This window comes from Cydia strobilella, chromosome 1 (assembly GCF_947568885.1).
Source record: "Cydia strobilella chromosome 1, ilCydStro3.1, whole genome shotgun sequence".
In the NCBI taxonomy this organism is placed as follows: domain Eukaryota; kingdom Metazoa; phylum Arthropoda; class Insecta; order Lepidoptera; family Tortricidae; genus Cydia; species Cydia strobilella.
In genome coordinates, this window is record NC_086041.1 from 3547797 (window position 1) to 3572083 (window position 24287).

A 24287-nucleotide genomic window follows, 5' to 3' on the forward strand; every position below is an offset into this window, starting at 1 on the left:
CGCTCGGCCACAACACAGACCTCTTCAGACAGGCATTTACCTCGTCGGCGCGAGTACCACGCGCCACGACCGGCAAAGTTTGGCGGAAATCACCGCAAAACGACATTGTAATGCCACCCATTGCGCGCGCCGTCCTTCTGACGTCTTGGAGCATCCGATCTACGGCTTCTACGGCCGTTTTATGCGCCATAGTACACTCGTCCCATACGATCAAACTGCATTCCTGTAGAACTCTGACTTTATCACAGTTTCTTGATACCCCGCAGACAGGAGTTTCCGTGCTGTCCAAATCTATTGGGATCTTGAAAATTGTGTGAGCCGTTTTGCCACCAGGCAGCAATGTAGCAGCGATTCCCGAAGACGCCACAGCTAGCGCGATTTTTCCTTGTTTCCTCGCTTCTGCCAGTAGGATACCAATAAGGAACGTCTTTCCGGTGCCTCCTGGCGCGTCCAAGAAAAATATTTCGCCCGATTGCTGTTCAAGACTTCGGACGACTCCGTCGAATATGTGCCGTTGCTCAGTTGCCGTATTCAGCCTGGGGATGTTGGTACTGACTTCAGCTGCCATTTCCTCTTGGTCGTAATGGGTTGCTTCCTTGTACTCTTTATTGATATGGACCTGGTTCGGTCGTGTCGGTTGGGACAAACCATATATATCCAGAGAATTACCACCAATCGTAGTGACCACTTCCTGAAGTAAAGTGAGGGAACCATTTATCACCCTTTCGTCACCCTGGTCAACTTCTTGCTCGTTACTCCTCATACGACGTAGAATATCTTCGGCAAAATTATTTTGATATTTCTGCCATAGTTGCAAAGGATTGGACATCCCACAGAATACCAACATGATCGCAAATAAGTGGCGTAGACGACTGGGGCACGCCATCGACCGTTCTGAGGGCCGTGAAGGAGGTTGGTCCACGAACTGTGTGCAGCAGTAACCTCAAATAGTAACATTCTCTGTTACTTGGGTGTATCGTGTACACCCTACCTAGGGCGTGGTCTCTAAAGATTCCCAGCGCCCCTTCCACTGGTTGGCCACGGCGGCGTTTATTAAAGACTTTGGCCTGTTTGTCGTACGTAAAATACGATGGCACTTCGTCATACAACAGAGTCTTTGCGAAGTCGTCATCTTGGCAAAGCCTGAAGAACGCTAAAAGTGTAGTCTGTCGAGGTTGGTCAAGACGTTCCCTAACATTATCCGCGTTGAAATAAATTCTCTGCCCGTTCTCTAGATGAACATCTAGTTGGACAACGGTAGGGAATCTTTCGTGTATCTTAAACGCTAGGGTCCGCCAAACCGCCTCAGATGTGCAAATATAGCTACCGGACTGGTAGGCCGATACCTCGTCTCGATCTCTGCTTTGCAACGCAAGAGTCGCCCGACTGTCCCCCTTGTTGATATATTTGCACACGTATTTTATAGAGGCGATGCTAACACATAACTCGATGTTCAGGTGGGTTTCAAAAGCTCGAGAAAGAACTGGCGAGTACGGGACTATCCATCTGTTGTCTACCTGTACAGTCTGAGCGCGAGTTCTCACCTCGGCCGTGAACCCGCCTACTTCATCAGATCGACGCCTATACGATGGGTAGCCATTTTCACCAGTAACGGTTTCCGCGACTAAACTCTTAGGGTTCTTTATGCACGGCGAGTTCGGGTTTATGGTGCCGCAAGGTCCGTGAGTCATATGGGTCTTGATTATGTTGTCGAGGATCAACTTTGGGATCTGGCAGCTCGGCGCTGATCGCCAAATCAATGTCGTTTGGCCTAATTTTTTCCTCTAGCCATAGCAGGGTGTGCGAGTGTGGTAAACCACGTTTCTGCCACTCGATCGAGAACATGAAGCAGCGAACTCTACCAAACACTTTACCTTTGTAAGTAGGTCAATTAGGCGCTTCTGCTTGAGGTGAAAGACTCGCGACACGAATGACACGATGTCGTACCTGTCGGTTGGTGGCTGACCGGCGAGGAGCTCGTTCGTGATCTCAGGCTATTTCGGATTGCAGGTAAACGTTATGAACAGGTCGGCGCCACCGTATTTCCGCGCATAACATAACGCGTTCTGCGTGCGCTCGGCCATGTATCGATCGCTGCGCAAGCGCGCTGCGCTCCGTGTCGCGCTGCAAGGCATCACGCAAATCCACATAGTTTTCTGCTCGTAGTTGTCTCTGATGCGTTCGGATGTATACCAACCTTTCCGTTTCTATTTTGGCATAGAGATCGACTATAAATAGGCTAAACAACCCTTTGAAACGGCCATTCATCCTGCCGCAGCTGCAATCGGTAACTATAAAACTGCATAGCTGATGTTTTTCGGGTATAGTTAGGTAATCCAGTTTGAGGATCGACGTGATGAATGGCAAAATTGTACCCGTCTTCTCCTCGGCAGAACATCAGCGGGTACTGGAGAGAGTCGTACGCGCGGTGCGTCTCACTGATTCTCTGCAGGCGATCGTCACGCGTGGGCAGCACGACGTCCCTGCGGTCACATTCTTGGTCCACCAAGACGACGGCGACTTCGTTCGTAGCCGGGGCGTTGTAGCGGCCCGCGTGGCCCGCAGCGGGGCGACGGTCGGCGCTGATGACGAACTTGTAGTTCTCGCGGTCGTCACGCAGACACGCACCGATTCTAATGCGGCTTTGAAACTATTTACGTAGCAATTTACTTTGTGCAACATATTTTGCAGTCCAGTGATTATTTCCGGATTTAAGTTTGGAATATGTTGTCCACGAATATTGGCCTGCTCCAAGTAATCCGCCACGAAGTATATTTGCAGGAATTTTGGGACATCTTCTGTGGGTAGCAATCTAGCAATGCGCCAATGCGGTGGTATACCTGTCCCTGAACTTTAAAAGTGAGCATGTACCCGGGTTCTGGGACTTGTTTTGCACCGAAAGACACCATTTGGAATGCGCTGTTATACCTAGGCTCGGATGGAATTTAAAAAATGTTTTGACAACAGGTTTTCCCCGGTTAATAGCGACTTTAATGGCTCCGGTGGTTCCAAAATCGGATCTAATCTAATTTTGCCAGCAGAACAACACATTCCATCGGCCTCGCCATTCCATTTTAAAGCTTTGCAAAATGGGCACATTTCCGTCATCCGACCGGTGTTTGTGTCATCTGCGTATTTAATAAGTGGATTGTAAGTCAATCCAGAACCCTCCTTCGGATCCCAAGGAACTTCTTCAGGTTCGTATACTACAGAATCGACGGACATCCCCGACAGCCTGTAAACAGTGTGGCGCACGCGGTCTGCCTCCAGCTGTGGGTCCCGCTGCTCGGCAGATTGCGACGACCGTAAATCGCCAATACGTTCACGCTCTTGTGACCTGTGACCCATCGCGTCTACTGCTAATACTGCTTCGTTGTATCTTTCCAGAACTGACTGTACCCGAAGTGCCCATTCTGCTTCGGTTTCAGATTGGCGAGAAAGACTGGCGTTCACGGTCTGTAGCTAACCGCCACTCGCGTTCTTCGTCAAGTTCCTGGAATTAAATAAAGTAATTTACCATTTTTTTTTATTGACCGGTAAACATTGCACATGACAATGTATAAAATCATAAGTGGCTGTAACTTAGATTCGTAACTGTTCTTGTATTGTATAGTTTACATTTTCATACGGAATGTGAAAACAAAATAACTTTATATGAGCAGTCACAAACGTACCAGCGTCTTTTTGAAGAATATCTAATGTATTGATTTAAACTAACACGATTTTCACTCATAATTTTAAACTAACACAGGACTTAATCGACCCAATTGATCGGGACTTGACTTTGCCTTATTCGGACGCATTTTTTTTGCATGACAAATAAATCCTCGGAATCTGTGCTGTTGCCCCACAGCATGATTCCGTAACTTAACAGCGAGTGTGCTAATGCATGATAGGCCGATAGAGCAGTTTTTAAGTCTGTTGTCCTACGAAGGTTGTACAGTGCATATAGGAAGCTTGAGATTTTGGTTTTAGTTATTTCTATATGTTTTTTCCAGTTTATGTTACTGTCAAGGGATATTCCTAACATGTTAAAAGTGTCCACTTCCTCAATTTTGATGTTATTTATTATTATATTAAGTTCTAATGGTTTGTTAAGTCCGTGATGGAATTGAATTAATTTAGTTTTGTTGAGATTGATTTCGAGATTTTGAACTTCTAGCCAGTTATTGACTTCGTGAAGACATTTTTTGATTGTATTGTTATGACTTTCGCCTTTATCAATTTCAAACAGTAACGAAATGTCATCTGCAAATAAGATGTTGTGTATATTAACTAAATTTAGAAGGCCGTTTATATATATTAAGAATAACTCCGCAAACGACAGAGAAAAATGTTTTTTTTTTTTTTTCAAACTACCCACCTTAGTGGCCATTATTAAGTGCTTATAAAAATGTCCGTACTAAATTGTTGCCATGTTTAAACTATCTACGTCAAAAATTTGAGAGTTATTTTCTACAATTTCGTGTCGGACTATATAAATATGGATGCGATATAATTACGATTAGGTGAGAAAATTAATAATTTTAAATAATTATGCAATTATACGCGTGTGATATGTGTTTTCAGTTTACTTGATTACAGATAGATATAACTCCGTAATAGATGGATACAGTCTAAGGAAAAAACGTGCCTCGAAAATCACGAAAATTTGATTCTCGATCAGATGGAGCCACTACCTTTGGCCTACTCTCGTATAGAGGGCGCTGACTCAGTGAAAGAACATGGGTCAAAACCATATAAAAATAATTATGCTAAACTTTCAACCTTTTTTTCACCACCTTAGGGGAGGACTTTTAAAAAACGCTGAAATTAGTTATCTTAAGTCGCGTCCAATGCGCGCAGCGACATAGACGCATTGATATGTAATTAAATTATTAATTGCGAAATTAGCGCGGCTCGGCCGCCGCTCGGAAATTAACGGGATGACTGACTCCGAACCGACTCAACCCATCACGAATGAGCTCCTCGCCTTCCTGCAACTAAAAAACAAGCTGGTGCAGGAAGGAGCGATGGATGCTGTGACTGCTGTCCAGATGAGTTCGCGTGCGTCGAGTTTCACCGTGGAAGACATCTGTGCAGCGAAGCAAGTGCTGTGCCAGTCCCTCGGGATCGTCGGCACATATGTACCTCACCGGAGAGGAGATGAAGCCGGGAAGAAGTCCCTTGAGGACATAATGAAAATCCTGAGTGAAAACAAGGATCGGATTCCGGAGTTTGTGGCGACGGGTGCCCCTATCCTTCCGTCGTGTGCTCCGGATAATGTCGACGTTCGCCTCTTGTTTAAGGAAATCGTGGCCCTAAATACAAGATTAGCCGAAGTTATTATGAAGTTTGAAGCTAGCCTAGTCACTATCGCCGAGTTACGTGACGAAATTACATGTTTGCGGAATGCTCCAACTCGGTCGGCGGTTTCAAATTTCAAGAGCGATTATCGACCTGACACTTGTGTCGAGTCGGTTAGTTTACGTGCTGCTGACACTGCAAAATGTGCCGCACGCGCCGCTGCACCGCCCGCGCACCCCCCGCGCGAGCGACCGCCTCCTGTCTCCTCCAAGTCACGTCAGCGTGCTTATGCTGACGTCGCCGGTCAGTCTGTCGCAGCTAACCGGGTCAACGCGCCTTCTAAGGCGTGTAAATCACGGGCTCCCCTTTTAGAGAAGTCCTCCCGCACCAATGTGGATAAGGAGGGATTCACACTGGTGGAAAGGAAGAGAAAGGCACGCAGGTCGCCCCGTAAGACTCTGTGTGGCACTGCGGAGCCGGTTAATTCCGGTCTACGAATTGCAACACCGAGTAAGGCGCTCTACGTGTCTCGACTGCATTACTCCGCCGGAGCCGACGAGGTGGTGGAGTACATCCGCCGGAAGACTGGCTATACGCTGAGGATGCACCAGCTACAGTCGCGTCACTATGTGCACTTCAGTTCATTTGTGGTGCGCGTGCCGCGGCCGCTGCAGGACACCATCGCTAGCGCGGACTTCTGGCCGAAGGGTGTGGTGTTTCGGCGGTTCCGGGGCAACTTGCCGAATTCTACACCAAGCCAGACGACGCAACGGAGCCACGCTGTTATGTCGTCGCCCAAATCTTAAATACTTAAATTTTTGTGTTTTCTCGTAGGGCATTGTATCTTTGTATTTTTATTTGTTTTGTAGTTCGCAGTGCCTTGGTAGTAATACTGTAATGCTGTGTAACTAATTTGAATAATAAAAAAAATAAAATAAAAAAATCTTGTATTTCAATAATATATCTTTTTACGAAGTTTCAAATAGCTTAAAATAAATCTTGAACCCCATACAAACTTTCATCCCCTTTTTAACCCCGTTAGGGGTGAAATTTCTCAAATTTTTATAACCTATAACCTGGCCGTGGATTTTTTCGACAGATTAGTAAAGTTTGCATCAAAATCCGTTCAGCCGTTTTCACGTGATGCGCGGTCAAATAAACAGACAAACAGATAAACAGACAAAAATTCTAAAAACTGTTGGAACGTGTTCTGTTATCGATTCTAAGTATCCCCAGCCAATTTTTTTTTTCGAATATCTTCCATGTACAGACTTTCGGCTCTCTTCCGCTTTATTATATGTATAGATAAGTCGCTGGACAAGCACCTTGTCGTTGTCTACTTACTTATAAATTAAACTATTAAACTGCTGCGGTATTTTACGCTTTACTGCGATAAAGTACTAAACTACTAAGGCCCGGCGCCCACGATTGGCATGGCATAGCATGGGATGTTTCGGCATATTGCCAAGGCGTCCTCGGGCATACCAAGGTGTCTTAGACCTGCCAGAAATGCTAAGAACGCCTCGTCATGTCCAAGACACCTTGGTATGCCTGAAAACGCCTGAGGGATGTCTCGGAATTCCCAAGCACACCTCGGCATGCCTGAGGATAACCAGCAATATGCCGACGACCCGTTGCCGTGCAATGCCGATAATGAGCGCCGGGCCTTAAACGCACAGCGACTTTCGTTCACCTATAACAACGGGAAACGACGCATATTACACAATCAATTAAAAAATCTACATCGAAAAGCCATATGCACATTTCCACATCGAGTTAAACGCCTCCTGGTTTGTAGAATTAATAACACACACCGTTCAACTATCACTGAGGCATAATCATCATTTAGACGGCAGTTATCGTTAACACACGTTAGTACGGCGAGCAACTAATATTTGCATGTCTCGTATAATATGTAAGGAACGAGGGTTGTGGCTGTTGAGAATGGTAGAATCCTAGTATACCTATGTCCTAGGGTTGCCACCCATACTATAATATATAGTATCGTACTATATTTTAGTCACTTGTACTATATATTATACAAAAACAATATAGTACGAAAAATACTATATTTTCATCACTCAAGAATGGGGTATACAAATGTCACCGATATCGCATCGTATGCGACTTGGATTTTTAATTCGCCTCAAATCGGCGTCCTATTTTTTTTTTCAAATTTCCCAGTAAATACTATATTTTTTCAATATTTTGACAAAAATACTATATGTGTATAGAAAAAAGGTGGCAACCCTACTATGTCCACTCTGTAGAAGTGTAAAGCGTAAGCATTATCATAAATTGCAGCACGATAAAGATAAATTAAAACTATTAAGTATAAATTTAAATGAAAGCTTTTTTAGTAACAAGTTTCGGGTTTGGGCGTAGAAACCACAGAAATAAATATACCATAGAAGACGCAAATCCATCTACTTCGCGTATCCGAACCCCGACCAAGCGTCGAGGTTGACCGTCGCTCTTTACAGTCCACGCCGCCGGTTGTTGCAGCCGGACGTCCGTGAAAACTTGAAAAATACTTCGTTGCATAATAATTAACTGCAACAGCCCAAAAATTGCAAACACCCAAAGGCAAGAACATATTTCCTATCACAAGAACATTTTAAAATTACATTATGCGTAAATTTTGTATGAAAAAGTCGGCACGCTTGGTTTCAATACAAATCGTGGTATTTGCGTCATCTAGCGTATATATTAAATCTGTGGTAGAAACCCACTAATAATTATCTTCTCTCGAACGTTCACAATACTTATGACCTTAGACATCGCAAAGGGAATCTAAAGCAAATTCTCACGCTGCACCCTTACCGGCGGGACACATTTTTTCAGCAGATACAGTTGGAGACTCAAATAAGAAAAACGGAACCAATATACTTATATATACTAGAGTCGTTAACTTTTATTGTATTGTCCACAGAAGTGACCCTATTTCTAAAATGTGCTCCCATAACTTTTCTGCTAACGATTTAGCAGAGAAACCGCTTTTCAGTATTTCCACTCCTGCGTCCTGATATTTTTCTTGATATTCCTTTACCGTATGTATGTAGTATTATGTTGGACGAGTGTACGGTGGCGTTAACAACTAGGCTGTAATATATGCACGTATCACCGTCGGCCGTGTAACGAGCTCCTTGACACACTAGCCGTGTGATCTAGGGGCGCGGGGAAGTTGGCCATCAAAGCTGAGTGTCCTATGACTGCATCAAGTCAGACTTAGCACAGGAGCGCCGCGACAAAATTTCGCGCGCGAGATAGACAACCCGACTTCTTCTAACGGTATTAATTAGAAAGGAACGGGTAGTAAACCTACTGTACAGTGTTATTTCACCACATACCTATCAAACTTTTTACGTAATCGGTAGTAAAATTTGATCGGCCGGCAATTCTAACAATTGTCCGACTTGGCTTGCCGTTGAAAAATTATTTTAGTCGTATATGCAATGACAATCCTTCTCCTCTCCTCAGGAACTACTAAACTTGGCTTACTTTACTATATCTTGGCTGCTAAAGAATAAAGGAATTGAAAGACTAGCCAAGCAACCAGCGGGGACCGAAATATTATTCATTATTCCAACATATTGTATTGTATTATCTTATTGTTTCACGGTGGACGTGATGAAGCGGTTGCGGACGGGAATTACGCGTGAGCCGGGTTTATGGCTGGCAGCCATAGGTATTGAGTTGTGAGGAGAATGCAGCGTGGAAAATAAGGGAGAAGGTGGATAAACAAATGAATGAATGAAGATAAGTTATAAAGGAACTGAAAGACTACTCAAGGAGCCAGCGGGGACCGAAATATTATTCCAACATATTGTATTGCATTATCTTATTGTTTCACGGTGGACGTAATGAAGCGGTCATCGGACGGGAATTACTCGTGAGCCGGGTTTATGACCGGCAGCCATATTTAGTTATGAGCATGCAGCGTAGAAAATTACGGAGAAGATTGGTAAAGGCTAAACTGCAGTCTTGAACACCGCAGTAGCTTGTCTAATATCCTTATTCTACAGAATACACTTCGAGGACTGTGCCATCTTCATTCTGCCACCTTCATTCGCATTAAAAACTTTGCTTCCAGTTTTGTTATGCGAACGGCTAAGGAGTGGAACTCACATCCTGCAAATCTATTCCCAGCCATTTTCTAATCGAGAGTGTACATCTTTAAAACGAGGTTTAGGTTAGGAATAGAACTTGCATGCAATTTACGTTACATTGCCGACTACTGAGGTAAACTGCATTCAAAAGTTTGATCAGATACTGTATGCTCCATCCTAGACCGCATTAGCACTTGCCAACAGGTGAAATTGTGGTCAAGAGTGCTTAGCTTTATCCAATAAAAATAAATAAATGAATGAAGAAGTTATAAAGGGGTCTCAGATAAATACGGTGAGCCAAGCTTTAGGTGATATAGTCCTCGGACAATGGCCCGATTTTATTTAAAATGGCGGATTCAATGCCTTAAAACATCCTCTACCAGTCAACCATCGGGTCAAACAGAAACTTATCGTTATAGGATTGTATTTCTATGGGCTGAGTTCGGAAGCCCGACCCCATAAGCAAAGAGACTGACGTTGTTTTTTTTTTCCTTTCAAAGGTTGTACATACTCCACATCTCTAGGCTAGGAATAAATCGATTTTTATACGCCTAAAAGTTTATAGTTGTAGTCGTGAATCTTTGAATTAATATCGTTAGTATCGTATGTCATACTATTTGGCCTGTATTTAAAACAGCTACTAGTTAGATGCTTTATTGAATTAATTCTGAATACATCGTGTCTCCTTCGCTACTATCCATACCCGTTCCCACAAATTAACCTCTGGACAAAATTACGAATCAACCCATAAAGGCTTCAAGATGATAAACGCCCCGTAAAGCACATTGATAGAGTTACAATGCAATGGACATTACCGCCGTAGCGCCATACTTACAACCTAGTACACATGGAGAAATAATTAACGCGAACTAGAAGACCTTATCTCAATGAAAATAAGATTCACAATTGAACACTTAAGTATGTTTTTGACGGTAGCTATGCGAACTTCACTCGGACTTACTGCATAAAAGAGTCGATTACGCGTGACCATTTTCGCAACATCCTAAGTTTGTATTCAAGTAATTGCGAAAACTGCCTTATTTCATGAATCTTAAGAAATAAATTTAATAAAATGCTAATCCAATTAAGGTTGCATAGATTGTAGCCGTAGAATTGTAATTGTTTTCGAATGACATAAAGACATACGAATGGGTCAAGAACCATGAAACTTATAAAGTTTTAAAAAGCTCCCTATTGCTTAGACACTATGATTTACTACTTCTGGATTTGCTTGTAAAATACAACCTTTATAATGTAACTTTTGAAGAAAAATCCATTTATTTACATACAAGATATATACAGTGGTACTTAGGCCCTTGAGGCATTGTACCAAGGATGCTGGCGGCATTTCCTCGCCATATCGCAATGCTGATACGTTGTGCGAGGAAGCCGCCAGCTCTTCGGTCACCAGTTACGTCAACCAGACGCTTCGCCGATTTCTGCAAACAACTTTTGAATAAAAATCTGATTATAACATCAGCAAAGATTATGGAATGAGTAAGTATATAAGTACTATTTCCTAGCTTCAAATCCTGAACTACTTTAACTTTGGTATTTGTTCGTGAAAAAAGTATTTGTTGTTATTTTTCACATAGGTACTAAAAGTCCATAAATAAGTCACACGTCTGTTTTCCGTCACCGATAGGTACTTTAATGGCTCCTCTACACTATCGGCGATGATAGAAGATGTCTGGCGGGCACGATAGTGTAGAGGGCATACTCGCCAGTCCCCGCCAGTCATCGTCTATCGTCGCCTGCGACCCGTGAGTTGTCGGTTTTTTGGGCACGCATCAAAGGGTGCCGCCGGGTGGTTGCGTTGTACAGGCGATCATGTGGATGCTTGCACGATGATCTTGCCGATGATAGACGGTGATGTCGATGATACTATCAACAATCATCGCCGATAGTGTAGTGTAGCTGTAGAGTAGTTCTACTTCTTGGCAATAATTAACACACGCAATTCTCCATATTAAACTAGTCATTTATAAATAGGCTCGTTACCTTAGTAGACGTTAGCAAGAGTGTATTCTTACCACTTAGCTAAGTTAGCTGAACACTGAACAAAAACCAGTATCAACACTCCGGTTATGCACAAGTATTACATGTTTACACTTCAGAGCAGTTAACAAGGCAGATAGTAGACATATCGTGTAAAATTGCCGCCAAAACACGCACTGCCGCTGCCGGTCCGCACAAAAAACCGCTATGAGAAGTATCGTGTTTACACACTCGTCCTGCCCACTTCCCTGCTCACTCCGGCTGAATGTACCTAAATGCGGCATTAGGCCTGTAGCATAGAGACATGTTCGTACTCAGATCGTGCTGGCAGCTGGCAGCTGGCAGCGGCAGGGCAGCAGCATGAGCGAAGTGTCAAACACTTCCGTTTACCATGACGCGGTATGATTTTTATTTCATGTACATGCCGACAGCGGCAAGCATGAGCAAAGCAAAATGTAAACCGTTTTTACCATTTGACCGCCAAAGACGCGCGTGGGTACATCCCAATATCAAACTTCGTGCATTCGGACTTCGGACAAGGTTCATGATGACACGCCGCACAAGATAGACGTGCCGTTCAAAGGGTTAACAGATCTTTAATAGTCTAGTTAGTCCAAGCGTTCGACTCGCCCCTTTTTTAGTTAATGGAACTCACACGGGCAGTTGTCTAATACGTCGAACTGTACTCATACACCGTTAGGCGGTAAAATATGACGGGTACATAAATCCAGCCACTGGAATGGCGACTGGAGTTTGAAGGTTAATGCGTGTGGAAATGAGACATATATCGCTTTATCAGGCCTCGGGCCTGTCGTTCGTTCAGTTTAGTGTGACTGCATGGAACTGTTAAGAAGTTAATAAATTGTATTCACAGTTTAGCTGTGCGAGGCGAGAACTACATAACTTGTAAAAGTCTGATAAAGTTGATAGTAACTAGGAAGCCATGAGCTCGAGACTAGTCTCCTAAAGGGAAAAGCCCTCACCTTCTCAAATACAAAAACGTACAGTACAGTCTGACAAAGTTGTGAGGGACAGATACTGTTGTCAGGAAAAGAGAGAGGGAGAGCCGTTCTCGCTTCTATAGGCCTTATAGCCTACATAATTGACAAACACATAAAGCCATCATAAAATACTTACGTCTCCAGCTTCACTGTGACTGGGTTATTATTCTTCCAACAAGCAGACTGGATCGTAAGGTAAACGAGGGTTATTTTTCTATTATAATGTGCATCCACACCGCAGTAAATTTTTTGTGAAGCAGCACTGTGCAACGGCAGTAACTTTAGGTAACTTACCTGATTGCTGTTGCACAGTTTTGCTTCATAGTTGCTCAAACAAATTTAACTGTGGTGTGGATGCACTTTTATCTTACAGTTGCTACTATTTTTCGTTAATTTATTAAAAGACCATACAGCAATCGTCATTGTAAAAATGAAAGGATTTTAAATTTTAAGCAAATTTTCGCCATATTATAAAGCCGGATCACGGGAGTCCATAATTTGTTCGACAAATCGCATCTTTATCGAAAGCGTAAGTGTGAAATACGATAGGATGATTTACTATCGATTACAGGGGATTTTCATCGTCGTGCGTTGTTATGTGGGCGTATTTAATGGTAGGTATCGATCGACTTCTTAAAAATTACATTTTATATTTTACATTCTACCTACTTATATATGTAAATTTCGAAACTTTTACTTTTATGTGGTTATAGTGTTTAGATCTTATACTATGTTTTTTTTTGCATGAGAAATAAGTAACACTAATCTTGTTGTCTTTTTATTAAAAAACACTTTTGAAAAATAAGACAGCAAATATGTAACAATTATACACTCAGTAGCATATATATGTTCATTTACATTCTTTTGGTTTCAAAATAGTTACAAATTCATTAAAGCGTTTTTCAATCAAAAGACATGTCAAGATTGTTTACCATTTTTCTAATGCTAAAAAAAAGAGGTATTAGCATACGTGTATGCATGTGTCAATAACTACAAAAAGGAACAGTGGCTTCGCGAGGTAAATACCAATTGCTCTAAGATCCCTTTTTATATGGAGCGACACATAATTTGTGTCGTTTAGTACGGTAAAACACAAGTAGCCATTAAGCACTCATTGTGACAGCTAATGCGGTACAAAATATGTATAAATGTGTACAATGCCAGTGTTTCGATGTCAACCGCGGATTTATTGTGCTAGACCAGCCAGGGGCGGCTTTGGGAGGTACATAGAACTCAATTTTTAGAGTTCTGAAGGGCTTTCAAGCCGAAATTCTAGTACAAGAGCCTCCGTTGTCTTTCAGTAGTCTGTACTCATATTTTGTTATGTTATTTTTCAACTTTGAGAGATAACTGACTTTTAACATCCAAATAAATAAATAAATATTATAGATTATAGCATTTATCATCCTTAGACAAATTTACTAAGCACCACGGGCGTTTCTGGGTACTTAACCCACTGATTATCAGTGCACCGGACGATATCAGCTTGTCAGTTAGAACAAAAATTTGACATTTCCGAACAACTGTGACAGGTCGATATCGTCCGGCGGACTGGTAATCAGTGGGCCATTTTAGACTACGATATACATATTAATAATTATATAATATATACATAAATACACAGAAAACACCCACAGGAACAAATATCTGTGTTCATAACACAAATAAATGCTAGGACCTTACCCACCCACTACCTCGAACCCAGGACCATCTGCTCCATATGCAGAATCACTACCGACAAGGTCACACCAGCCGGGCTAGCACATGATTGGCGCGAGAGTATCTCGCCACGACATACAGTACCCGTCCCCCTTTAATTCATATACAGTTAGTAAAAGACGGGTAGTCTATCTCGTGGCGGGATACTGTCGCGTCAATCATGTGCTCGGCCTACAGTCGTCAAAGAGTGCCATACGTTAACCTAGGTACGTACCATAACCTTTAATTTTGAAATTTGGAACCTATTTCCTGAATACCGTCTGTTGTTCTGCACGCGAACTTTTATAAAACAAATTTTGAAAAAAAACCTATTTTCTGGGCTCTTCAGATGTAATCCGACTCTGTGTCATGGCGCTTCCCACAAATCTATCACGTGTCAGGCGGCGCTGGCGCACAAACCGGCGTGTTTAATGCTAATTCCATATCGCACTACTGTTTCACTATTATATCATATTAGCTTTTGCCCGCGACTTCGTCTGCGTGGACTTAGTAACCCCAGCTAGAGTAAGAATAGCGCCTGGAGAAAGTCTTATAGCAATCATTCAATTTGAGCACAATATGCACACAAATATTAGGCAACTCATTTATTATCTCAATTCCACCATGATTCCACCCCGCTTTTCACCCTCCTAAGGGATGATTTTCGGGATAAAAACTATCCTATGTCCTTCCCCGGGACTCAAACTTACTCTACGCAAAATTTCAACTCAATCTGTTCAGCGGTTTAAGCGTGAAGAGGTAACACACAGACAGACAGACAGACTTTCGCATTTATAATATTAGTATGGATAGTTTGTATGTTTGACCATATGTACGGTCAATGTTCACCCCCTCATTCACAAAACTTAGGGGTCATCCATTAATTACGTCACACGAATTTGACGATTTTTGATGACCCCTTAGGGTTCATCCATTAATTACGTCACACTAATTTAGAGGGTTTTTTTTTTACCCCTCCCCCCCTCCTTGTCACACTTGGTCACATTTGGCAAACCCCTCCCCCCTGGTGTGACGTCACATTTTTTCAATGAAATCGGCAAATCGAATTAGGTATTATTAATATTTTATCAAAATATTTTTGACAAAAGAAATATTAGTAATTTTATAACCCAAAAACAGATTAGGAAAGAAAATTAAACGATTAAAAACGATTATTGTTCCAAAAACTTATTATTTAACTGTACAGCGAATAAAACAATTTAAGTAAGTTAAAGTGACGTCACAAAGTTTGTGACTTCCCCCTCCCCCTTGTCACAACATGTCACATTTTCGTGACCTTCTCCCCCCCCCCACCCCCCTAAACGTGTAATGTTTAATGGATGACCCCTTACCTCTTCCAAACCTCTGTAAAATGTTGTCTCTTTCTTACAAACAAAATGTCAAAATGACGGATAGGGACAAACTGTAATCAACAACATATCAGATTTGATAGACGCTTTTGAATAACGCCATTATTTTTGTATGTGGGTATTTTTGGACTTTGTAGCTTTTCCTCAGTCACCCGTTTACCACGAACACTGTAAAGGGTTCGAAACGTCGGGATGTATTATAAATTCAATATACGCGATATAATCCGTTTTCATAGTTTTATTTCATGAGTAACTATCGCGGTAACCGAAGACAATATTAAAATTAGCATTTAAGTCATCATCTTCTTCCTCGCGTTGTCCCGGCATTTTGCCACGGCTCCATGGGAGCCTGGGGTCCGCTTGGCAACTAATCCCAAGAATTGGCGTAGGCACTAGTTTTTACGAAAGCGACTGCCATCTGACTGTCCAACCCAGAGGGGAAACTAGGCCTTGTCGGGATTAGTCCGGTTTCCTCACGATGTTTTCCTTCACCGAAAAGCGACTGGTAAATATCAAATGATATTTCGTACATAAGTTCCGAAAAACTCATTGGTACGAGCCGGGGTTTGAACCCGCGACCTCCGGATTGCAAGTCGCACGCTCTTACCGCTAGACCAGCGCTCTAAAATTAGCATTTAAGTAAGTACGTATTAAAATTAGTATTAAACCATTTGTCAGAATCTAAAAGCAATCAAGGTGTACGCAATACTTACATTAATATAAACGAATAATATACGAACCCAACATACTTGATTTATAAAAATACCTCGTAAAAATTATATTCAAACCAAAACGCCTATAAAACAGTGACGATATATCAAAATGCATCATCCAAGTAGTAAATCATTCAAAAACCAGCTTAATGCAGTTTCTTAGAAATCGTGCGACTGATTATAGTTTTTAATTAACGTTATTTATGCTCATACAAGTGTATAAACACCGTACCGTAACTGGACGATAAAAAACAAGTTACGCGTTTGCAATGATGACGTGGGGAACTGGTGTTTGAAACCAGTAAGAGTAAGAGAGCTTTCAGACTAGCTTTCTGCGCTTATAAGCTCGTATCGGCATACGAATTTACGTACTCGCTATATTCGCTTATACACGTTATTCTCAGCTATAACCGCGAACAACTTGGGTCGTTTTTTTGCCTCTATATCACTCTTCGCACATTGAATGATAGAGCGACAAATAGACAAAATTTCAATAAATAAATAAAAGTTCGCTATTTTGTGGTTCGCGATAACCCCCAGCATAGAGAAATAAATTAAGCTTAGAGTGCTCAATCCATACCTAATAATAGTAATAACAATAAGTTGTATGGGAGGGTGTGGTTAGACTTATAATTAAACTTGCTTAAAACTTAATACTTATGCTTGAATCTTATCATAAATAAGTTTTCGCTAAGCTTCTATAAAACGTATTATAAATCGGTTTTCATCTCACACACTCTAAGCTTAGATACTTATATCTATGCCCCTGATTTAATAATAACTTATATAAGTACAACAATAATGTCCACGTACGTATGCCTGTACGCTGCTGTGTCCCATCCGGATGAAGTAAATGAACTGGTAAAGAATGTCTTATGGCATTAGGTTCGCATTTCTAACATTAACGCTTTCTTTCTCAAGAATTATACTCGTAGTTTTATTAATGAAAAATTATATACTAGACAAGAACACATTTTATTTCTTATTGTAGTTTTAGTTTTATATTCCTTTTATAACACTTATGATCAAATAACTGCTGAGTATTTCTCCCGGTGTGTTCGTTCAATGTGAAAGGGCTCTAAGACTTGTAAACGTTAGGTCTGGTTATTTGAGGTCTTTAGAACCGTATTGTGGTAATAAAGTAATTAAAACTTATTACTAGGTACGATGTAAATCTTTGTGATGACGGGTAATATTATTGAGAAAATGCGTATGAATCAAGTAATGACTTGATGTCTTAATCAATTTTATAATATTGCGAACATTTTATTTAAATGGAATAAATAAAGTTGCCCGACGGCTATGTGATTAGTTATTTGACAGTTGAATAGTACAAAATTGTAGCCTTGTATTGTACTATTTAGTACTAGGCTTTACTATAATACATACTAATCGAGTAAAATAATTCACGGACTCAGATTTACACTTATTTAATGATATAAACGGATATAATTTCATTATTTATACCTTAAATCCAACGTGTAACATAATGAAATTATATCGCGGTAGACTCGTTCATATCATTAAATATTTGTACAAAACGCGAGAGTTTAGTGTCAGATTTACACTGTTCTTTAGCGCATATGAGAATATTTAAACACGAGTCATATATTAAAGTCTAAAGTCGTCCAACCCTCTCTCTTGCAGCTTGTGTTCACTTTGTAAGGCCGCTTCCCCACTTGGAGTCGCGGGCGCGCCAATCAGGAAAAAATACTGCGTACTGCACTGATACCGCGCCGCCAAGTGGGGAAGCGGCCTAAATCAGACAGGCTAGCATGAGTTGCATTCTCGCCCGCGAGTCCATACTCCATCTCCATACTTGAGGCCTCGCAAGATGTAGGTATGGAGTCGCGCGCGAGAACGCAACTCATGCTAGCAGGTCTGAGTCCAATTGGTCTACCGCTTCCTTTCGCGGGCCAAAAGTAAGCTTCAAAAAAGTTGAAAGTTTTCGGAAATTTCAGGACATAGGATATTAAGAAAACTTTCATTTTGGAAAGTAAACGCAATTAACAAAACAAACATAATAATGAAAAATTTGGCCTAAATCGCCGTCAACGGGTAAGGTGCCCAGAAGGCTGGCCGTATTTCCTCGCTGTATGGCGATACCAAAGGAAGATGAAAACAAAAATATGACATGTTACGGAAATTTTCAATGTGAAAATTTCACAATTTTAGAAACTTTCCGACGACACATTAGTACTTTGGAGACTCCTATTGATTTCATCACTTATTTTTTTACGTAGCATTCCATAGATTCAAGCTGATTTGTAAAATATTTCTTATTGGTTTTTAGAGAAATGTATCCGCTGGATTTTCATTTGCATCTTTGGTATGTGTGATTTAACTGATTTCCAAACACCATAGAAGTGCGTTAAAAATGTCGTCTTTACTTCCCTTTCACCGATAAACTACAAAATTAATTCGTTAATTAAGTTTTCAACGACTGGTCATTATTTCACATAAAGACGCGCATGTAACTCCTCTGGAGGCCGTATGCTTGTTTGCCACCGACGTAGTATAAAAAAAAAGATACCTCTGTTTCTGTTGGCAGAAAATTTAAGGTTTTTTTATGAAAACCAATTGGTGGAGAGTTCGGGTCCTAATTATATTGAGCGATTTTTATTGGTATGTACCTATCTATAATCGTGTAACCATTTTTAGTATTAAGACGAAAGTGGAGTACCCGCGCAAAATCGCCTTTTCATACAAACGTAATCCTCATTTTCCTCTCTGGATATATTATTAACAATATTGAAAATATTTTGACACAATTTGTTGTATATCAACCACAGCTTTGTTTTTTTTTCGAATTTTTAATTATTATAAGAGTTAGGAGCATTTAAAAATCGGTTTTTCGCATCTAATTTTATGCATTATGGTTATGCGCATGTATTAAATTAAACTTAGTTTCTAATCTAAAGTACCTAATGTACCTATCTTACCTTATAATAAGTATAAGCTTAAGATTTAAGATAATTTAATTTAAGATAATTTTGGTAAACCTTGTACTTAATGGAAGAGCGGAGCCTTCTGGCACAAGTATCTTTTTACTTAAAAGAAGGTTCATGTTTCGATCCTAGTTAAAACCTGTTGTGTACCCAATAAATCATTTTTCATTTTCATTTTCAATTTTTACAATAATCACAAAATATAGCTATGGTTAATATACATCAAATTATGTAAAAAAAATTTCCATAATGTATATGGATAGGGGGTTGATTAACATAATTATTGAAAGTAAACTAAACTTTTCAGGATTTTCCTCAAGATATCCTATACTTAGATAGGTTAGGTTAGATTAGGTTTGTTTTATGGCAATCCTGTAGTCAGTGGCGTAACTAGGGGGGGCGCCAAAATGGGCAAAAGGCAGCAGGGAAACTTTTGTCAGTCGTCAGGGGGCGCAAATTTGGTGACTGCCCCGGGCGCCATATCCTCCAGTTACGCCCCTGCCTGTAGTTACGCGTTTCTGAGAAAAATCAAATTATGACTAACGAAAATATGGACAACCAATACATTATGACTTAAAACTATATGGGAAACCATAGAGACCCATATGGATAATGTATATGCATATTGATCCATAGTCGAAAATGGGCACTATGTTTGTATGGAGAACCGGCCGTCCCCTTTCCGTTTGCCGCTGTCTCTGTTACATTTCGCAAGAAAGAACGGGAAAGATAATGCGCGCCAAGTGTCAATTTTGATCGAATTTTGTCGATTTTTATTTATTTTAAAAACGTTACCCTACAATATCGAAATTCGAAAGCTATGAAATTACTATTTAAGTTAAGATTGTTTTTTTTTTGTTTATAGTTTCACATAATAAATAACCGAGTAAAGTTGGATTAAAAGTCCGAGTTAGAGGTTACTTTGGGAATTAATTGTATCGAGCGAGGTGTCATAATTCGTGTATCGGAAGCTATGCTATTAAAGATAATATAGTCAAGAACTACATATTTTTTTTCCACGTCTACGAAAACCAACGCCTCCTAGAAAAACAGGTACATATAAGAAGATTTTTGGCCTACTGGCTCAGGGAACCGCCTTAATATAATATCGCTAATCTAATGTAGCCAAACTACAAGACAAGCACATTTTTACAAAGCTGCGGGCCTAAGACGGTCTGTGATCAGGCCAGTCACTTCAGTAACTAGAGTAAGGCTAAGCTAACTCTGCACCGTGTTTGATAACACAGAGTGTGGAAGTGTTATCATAAACGTCAAACTTCTATGAAACTATGACGTATACAACTGGCATACTCTGTGCTATCAAACACGGTGCAGGGTTAGCTTAGCCTGACTTAACATTAGCAAGTGTATAACTGAAAGACTGACACATGCCACGATAAAAAGGCAACCCTTATATCCCCACTGGGCTCTGAGTTCTGGGTTTATAGCTTCTATTACATTTTTAGGGTTCCGTACCCAAAGGGTAAAAACGGGACCCTATTACTAAGACTCCGCTGTCTGTCTGTCCGTCTTTCACCAGGCTGTATCTCATGAACTGTATAATAGCTAGACAGTTGAAATTTTCAGATGATGTATTTCTGTTGCCGCTATTACAACAAATAGGTACTAAAAACCGAATAAAATAAATATTTAAGTGGGGCTTCCATACAACAAACGTGATTCTTATGCCGTTTTTTTGCGTAATGGTACGGAACCCTTGGTGCGCGAGTCCGACTCGCACTTGGCCGGTTTTTTTATTCCACCATCTACTGTTTGTTATTTCAGTGCCAGAAGTGATCTATTTTGACGAGGCCTAAGAATAGGCCTATAGAATCGTCATAGTGTACAGATTTCGCGACATCCAGCTTTCAGCAGCTTTTCGAAGAATTATGCAACGAGTCATTAAGTCCATTGGTAGACCAAACCAATACGATACTGAAATAGAACACCTAGTTTACACGAGCTTCCGTCGGTCTCCTGTGGTGCACTATTTGGAGTAATGGGGTTCCGTATAAGGTTTCCTATTGATAATAATTATTGGAAAATACTCAATGAAGGACTAGTCGGGTCCTAAAAGACTCGGAAGTTTTTTAAGCGCTGAGTATCATAAAAACAAGTCGAGCTATTCAAATTTAGACTCGCAAGATTGTTATACAGGGTGTAACAAAAACAGTGAGGATCCGTTTTAGGGTCCCTCGCAAGCTCGGTTCTCTATACTAACGTAGTTTCGCTCATCATCTTCCTCGCGTTATCCCGGCATTTCGGCACGGCTCATGGGAGCCTGGGGTCCGCTTGACAACTAATCCTAAGAATTGACGTAGGCACTAGTTTTTACGAAAGCGACTGCCATCTGACCTTCCAACCCAGAGGGGGAACTAGGCCTTGTAAGCGGATTAGTCCGGTTTCCTCACGATGTTTTCCTTTACCGAAAAGCGGCTGGTAAATATCAAATGATATTTCGTACATAAGTTCCGAAAAGTTCATTGGTACGAGCCGGGGTTTGAACCCGCGACCTCCGGATTGAAAGTCGCACGCTCTTACCGCTAGGCCACCAGCGCTTTTTTGACGCCAACCAACGTAGTTTCGCTCTTATTTTAAAACGACTATAGCTAGATTGCTCAGAAACTTTGTACGTACAAAAGGATAAGATATATCTGTGTCTGTAATTAGTTTATGTAGCTTCAGATACCATAGTTAAAAAAATACAGCGAATTTAAGTTTTTCATACAAAACTTGTTTTTGCTCTATTTCGTTTGTTTTATAAACTGAAGCTATATAAACTAATTACAGACAATTCATGTCATTGTATGTGCAAAGTTTCATTACAATCCAACACGTAGTTTTAAAATGAGAGCGGAACTACGTTTGTATTGTATGGGAACTTGGGAAGGTGCAATTCGGCCAAGCTTGCCGGGGACTTAAGGGCATTTTCGGTATCGTGTTGTTATTAGGAAAAAGTAGAAGAATTTTTTTATTGACATACCTAATTTGATTTCATGTAATTTCAGAAACATACTGGGGCAAGTTGAAGGCAAGCGCGCTAGAGGAAGAGCCCCGGCAAGATGGTCGGATTCCATTAGACAAGCATGTGGTTCCATGCAGAGGGCAGCCCACATAGCCCTTGATCGCGTTAAATGGAGGGATATAGTTCTTGGTCACGATCCTCAGTCATGAGGGAACGACGAAGAAGAAGAAGAAGAATTTCAGAAAGTCGCTTTAAATGAGAGCGTAAAGTCGATTGTACGGGGCCGGCTAGGTTCGTGTGCCTCTTAACGTCTGTCTATCGAAGGACAGTTTAGTTTGGCACTTTCCGCACTTTCTTCCGTAGGTATACGGTTTATTTCGAGCAACACGGAACCATTCGCGCGTCGGTCACGCTCCGCGGTGTCGCGTTACTAAGGTGACCAAGTTCGGGTCATCTGTCCGTCTGTCACTAGCTGCGGCAGTTTGACACACTAAGTGTATGGTGTGTACCTACTGTTTGTGTTATATTGGACTTTATTTCCGGGGTTAAATTTTACATAGATATAATTCATATATCTATGAAATTTGACATAAATTAATTACACATAAAAAATAGAATCAAATATATGTTGGTTTTATACGAAACAAATCTGAGCACCATCTAAATTAAAACTACATAGGTACTTAAGTATTAATTTAGTAAAAAAAATGTTTTGTAATGTTTTAATATGTATCTTTGTGTGTTATCTGTTGTGGGTCGTGGCATCACTGAATAGGCCCTACGGAAGCCCAGCGCTAGCATTATGCTGAGTTGGGTCCATTTCGTGATGCACACTTGATGATTTCTTCTTTTCTTGCTGTTGTTGTCTGTACATGTTCGTACTTGTGTTGTGATCGTCGCGAATAAATATCTTTTATCTTTATCTTTATCTAAATTCGTCAAGAAATACATTTGTGTTGAAATTATCAACTGACTACTGGAGTACTGGTAATCTAAAGATATTGACTTCTCTTTCCTCACGCCAGTCACGCCTCACGCATGTCTCATGATGAGTCCTCTTAGCAACTGGCAAATGCTGGTACTTTACATCCTAGAATCTAGGATACATATAAAATCAAATAGGGATCTTTTTTTCTCTTTATAGGGGAAAAAACAGACATAGGCAGATAATACAATAAGAAGGATATTGCTTATTTAAACAGATTATTAACACTTAGATATAACTAGAAAGCAAACCGTAAAATCCAATTATGAAACGAGATTAACACTGTCAATTCCAATACAACAGTCCAACGCAAACACTTCAAGTCAACAAAAGCCAAAACAGGGTTGCCGGCGGCAGCTCAAAGACCAGCCCTAACTTTAAAATTAAAAGAAACACGTCTTTTATCACCCTCGTAAATCAGGGTTGTGTAATAAAATGGCAGTAGAACCGCATTGTCCTCTACTTAATAGCCGTTTTGTCACAAATATGCCGATAAATTACCGGCGAGTGCCACCCCTAAAAGGAGTTATAAATCTCGGGAAGGCTTAAGGTGTAGGGGTCAAATTTGTTTTTTGGGTGAGATACAAATGTGCTTTGTTTAGAATGCGCTAGTGAAATAAATATATCTTTCACCCCTGTTACGACAAGCGCTTGAATTATTTGTGTGACAAAACCATTAACAGCGGTTCTTAAATTGAATAATTAACTTATGTATTTATATATTAATGATGATTTTTGAAGAGAGTAGATAATTATAAAATAACGTAATTTATTCAGTATGGATCCTAAAATAATGTAAGCAAAAAAGCCACGTGAACGTGACACAGTCGTTTCGCTACTGACATACATAATTGCATAGATACAAAACCGTGTACCTCGTAAACCTCCTTATATTGACTTTTGACTTTGACTTAACCTTAACTCAGTACATAATAATATTATAATAAATACGAATGTTAAAACTTAAACTCATTCTTCTTTCACAGCCCGACGAGCTGGCGAAATCGGTGAAACTAACATCTCGAGAGCGTCGCTTCATCAAGTTCGCGTCAGTCGAGCACAATGGCCAGCTTTACATGACGCCTCAGGACTTCCTCGAGTCCGTGGTAGAACAGGAACCCAGACGTATGTACCCTCCTACACTAGTCCCGGCGACATAGGTTAAGCTCAAGTCTCGAGAGTTCGCTTCATCAAGTTCGCTTGAGTCGAATCGA

The 24287-nt window shown here is 40.8% G+C and overlaps 1 protein-coding gene across 2 annotated transcripts in view; it reads left to right on the plus strand.

Annotated features, from left to right (window-relative positions):
• The window catches only part of LOC134749744 (calcium uptake protein 3, mitochondrial), a 108870-nt gene that overhangs the window by 66987 nt on the left and 17596 nt on the right, over positions 1-24287 (plus strand). For both annotated transcript variants that reach the window (XM_063684807.1, XM_063684852.1), the window contains exon 2: positions 24060-24198. In XM_063684807.1, coding sequence (XP_063540877.1) covers positions 24060-24198 — 139 coding nt within the window. The remainder of the gene's footprint in view (positions 1-24059; positions 24199-24287) is intronic.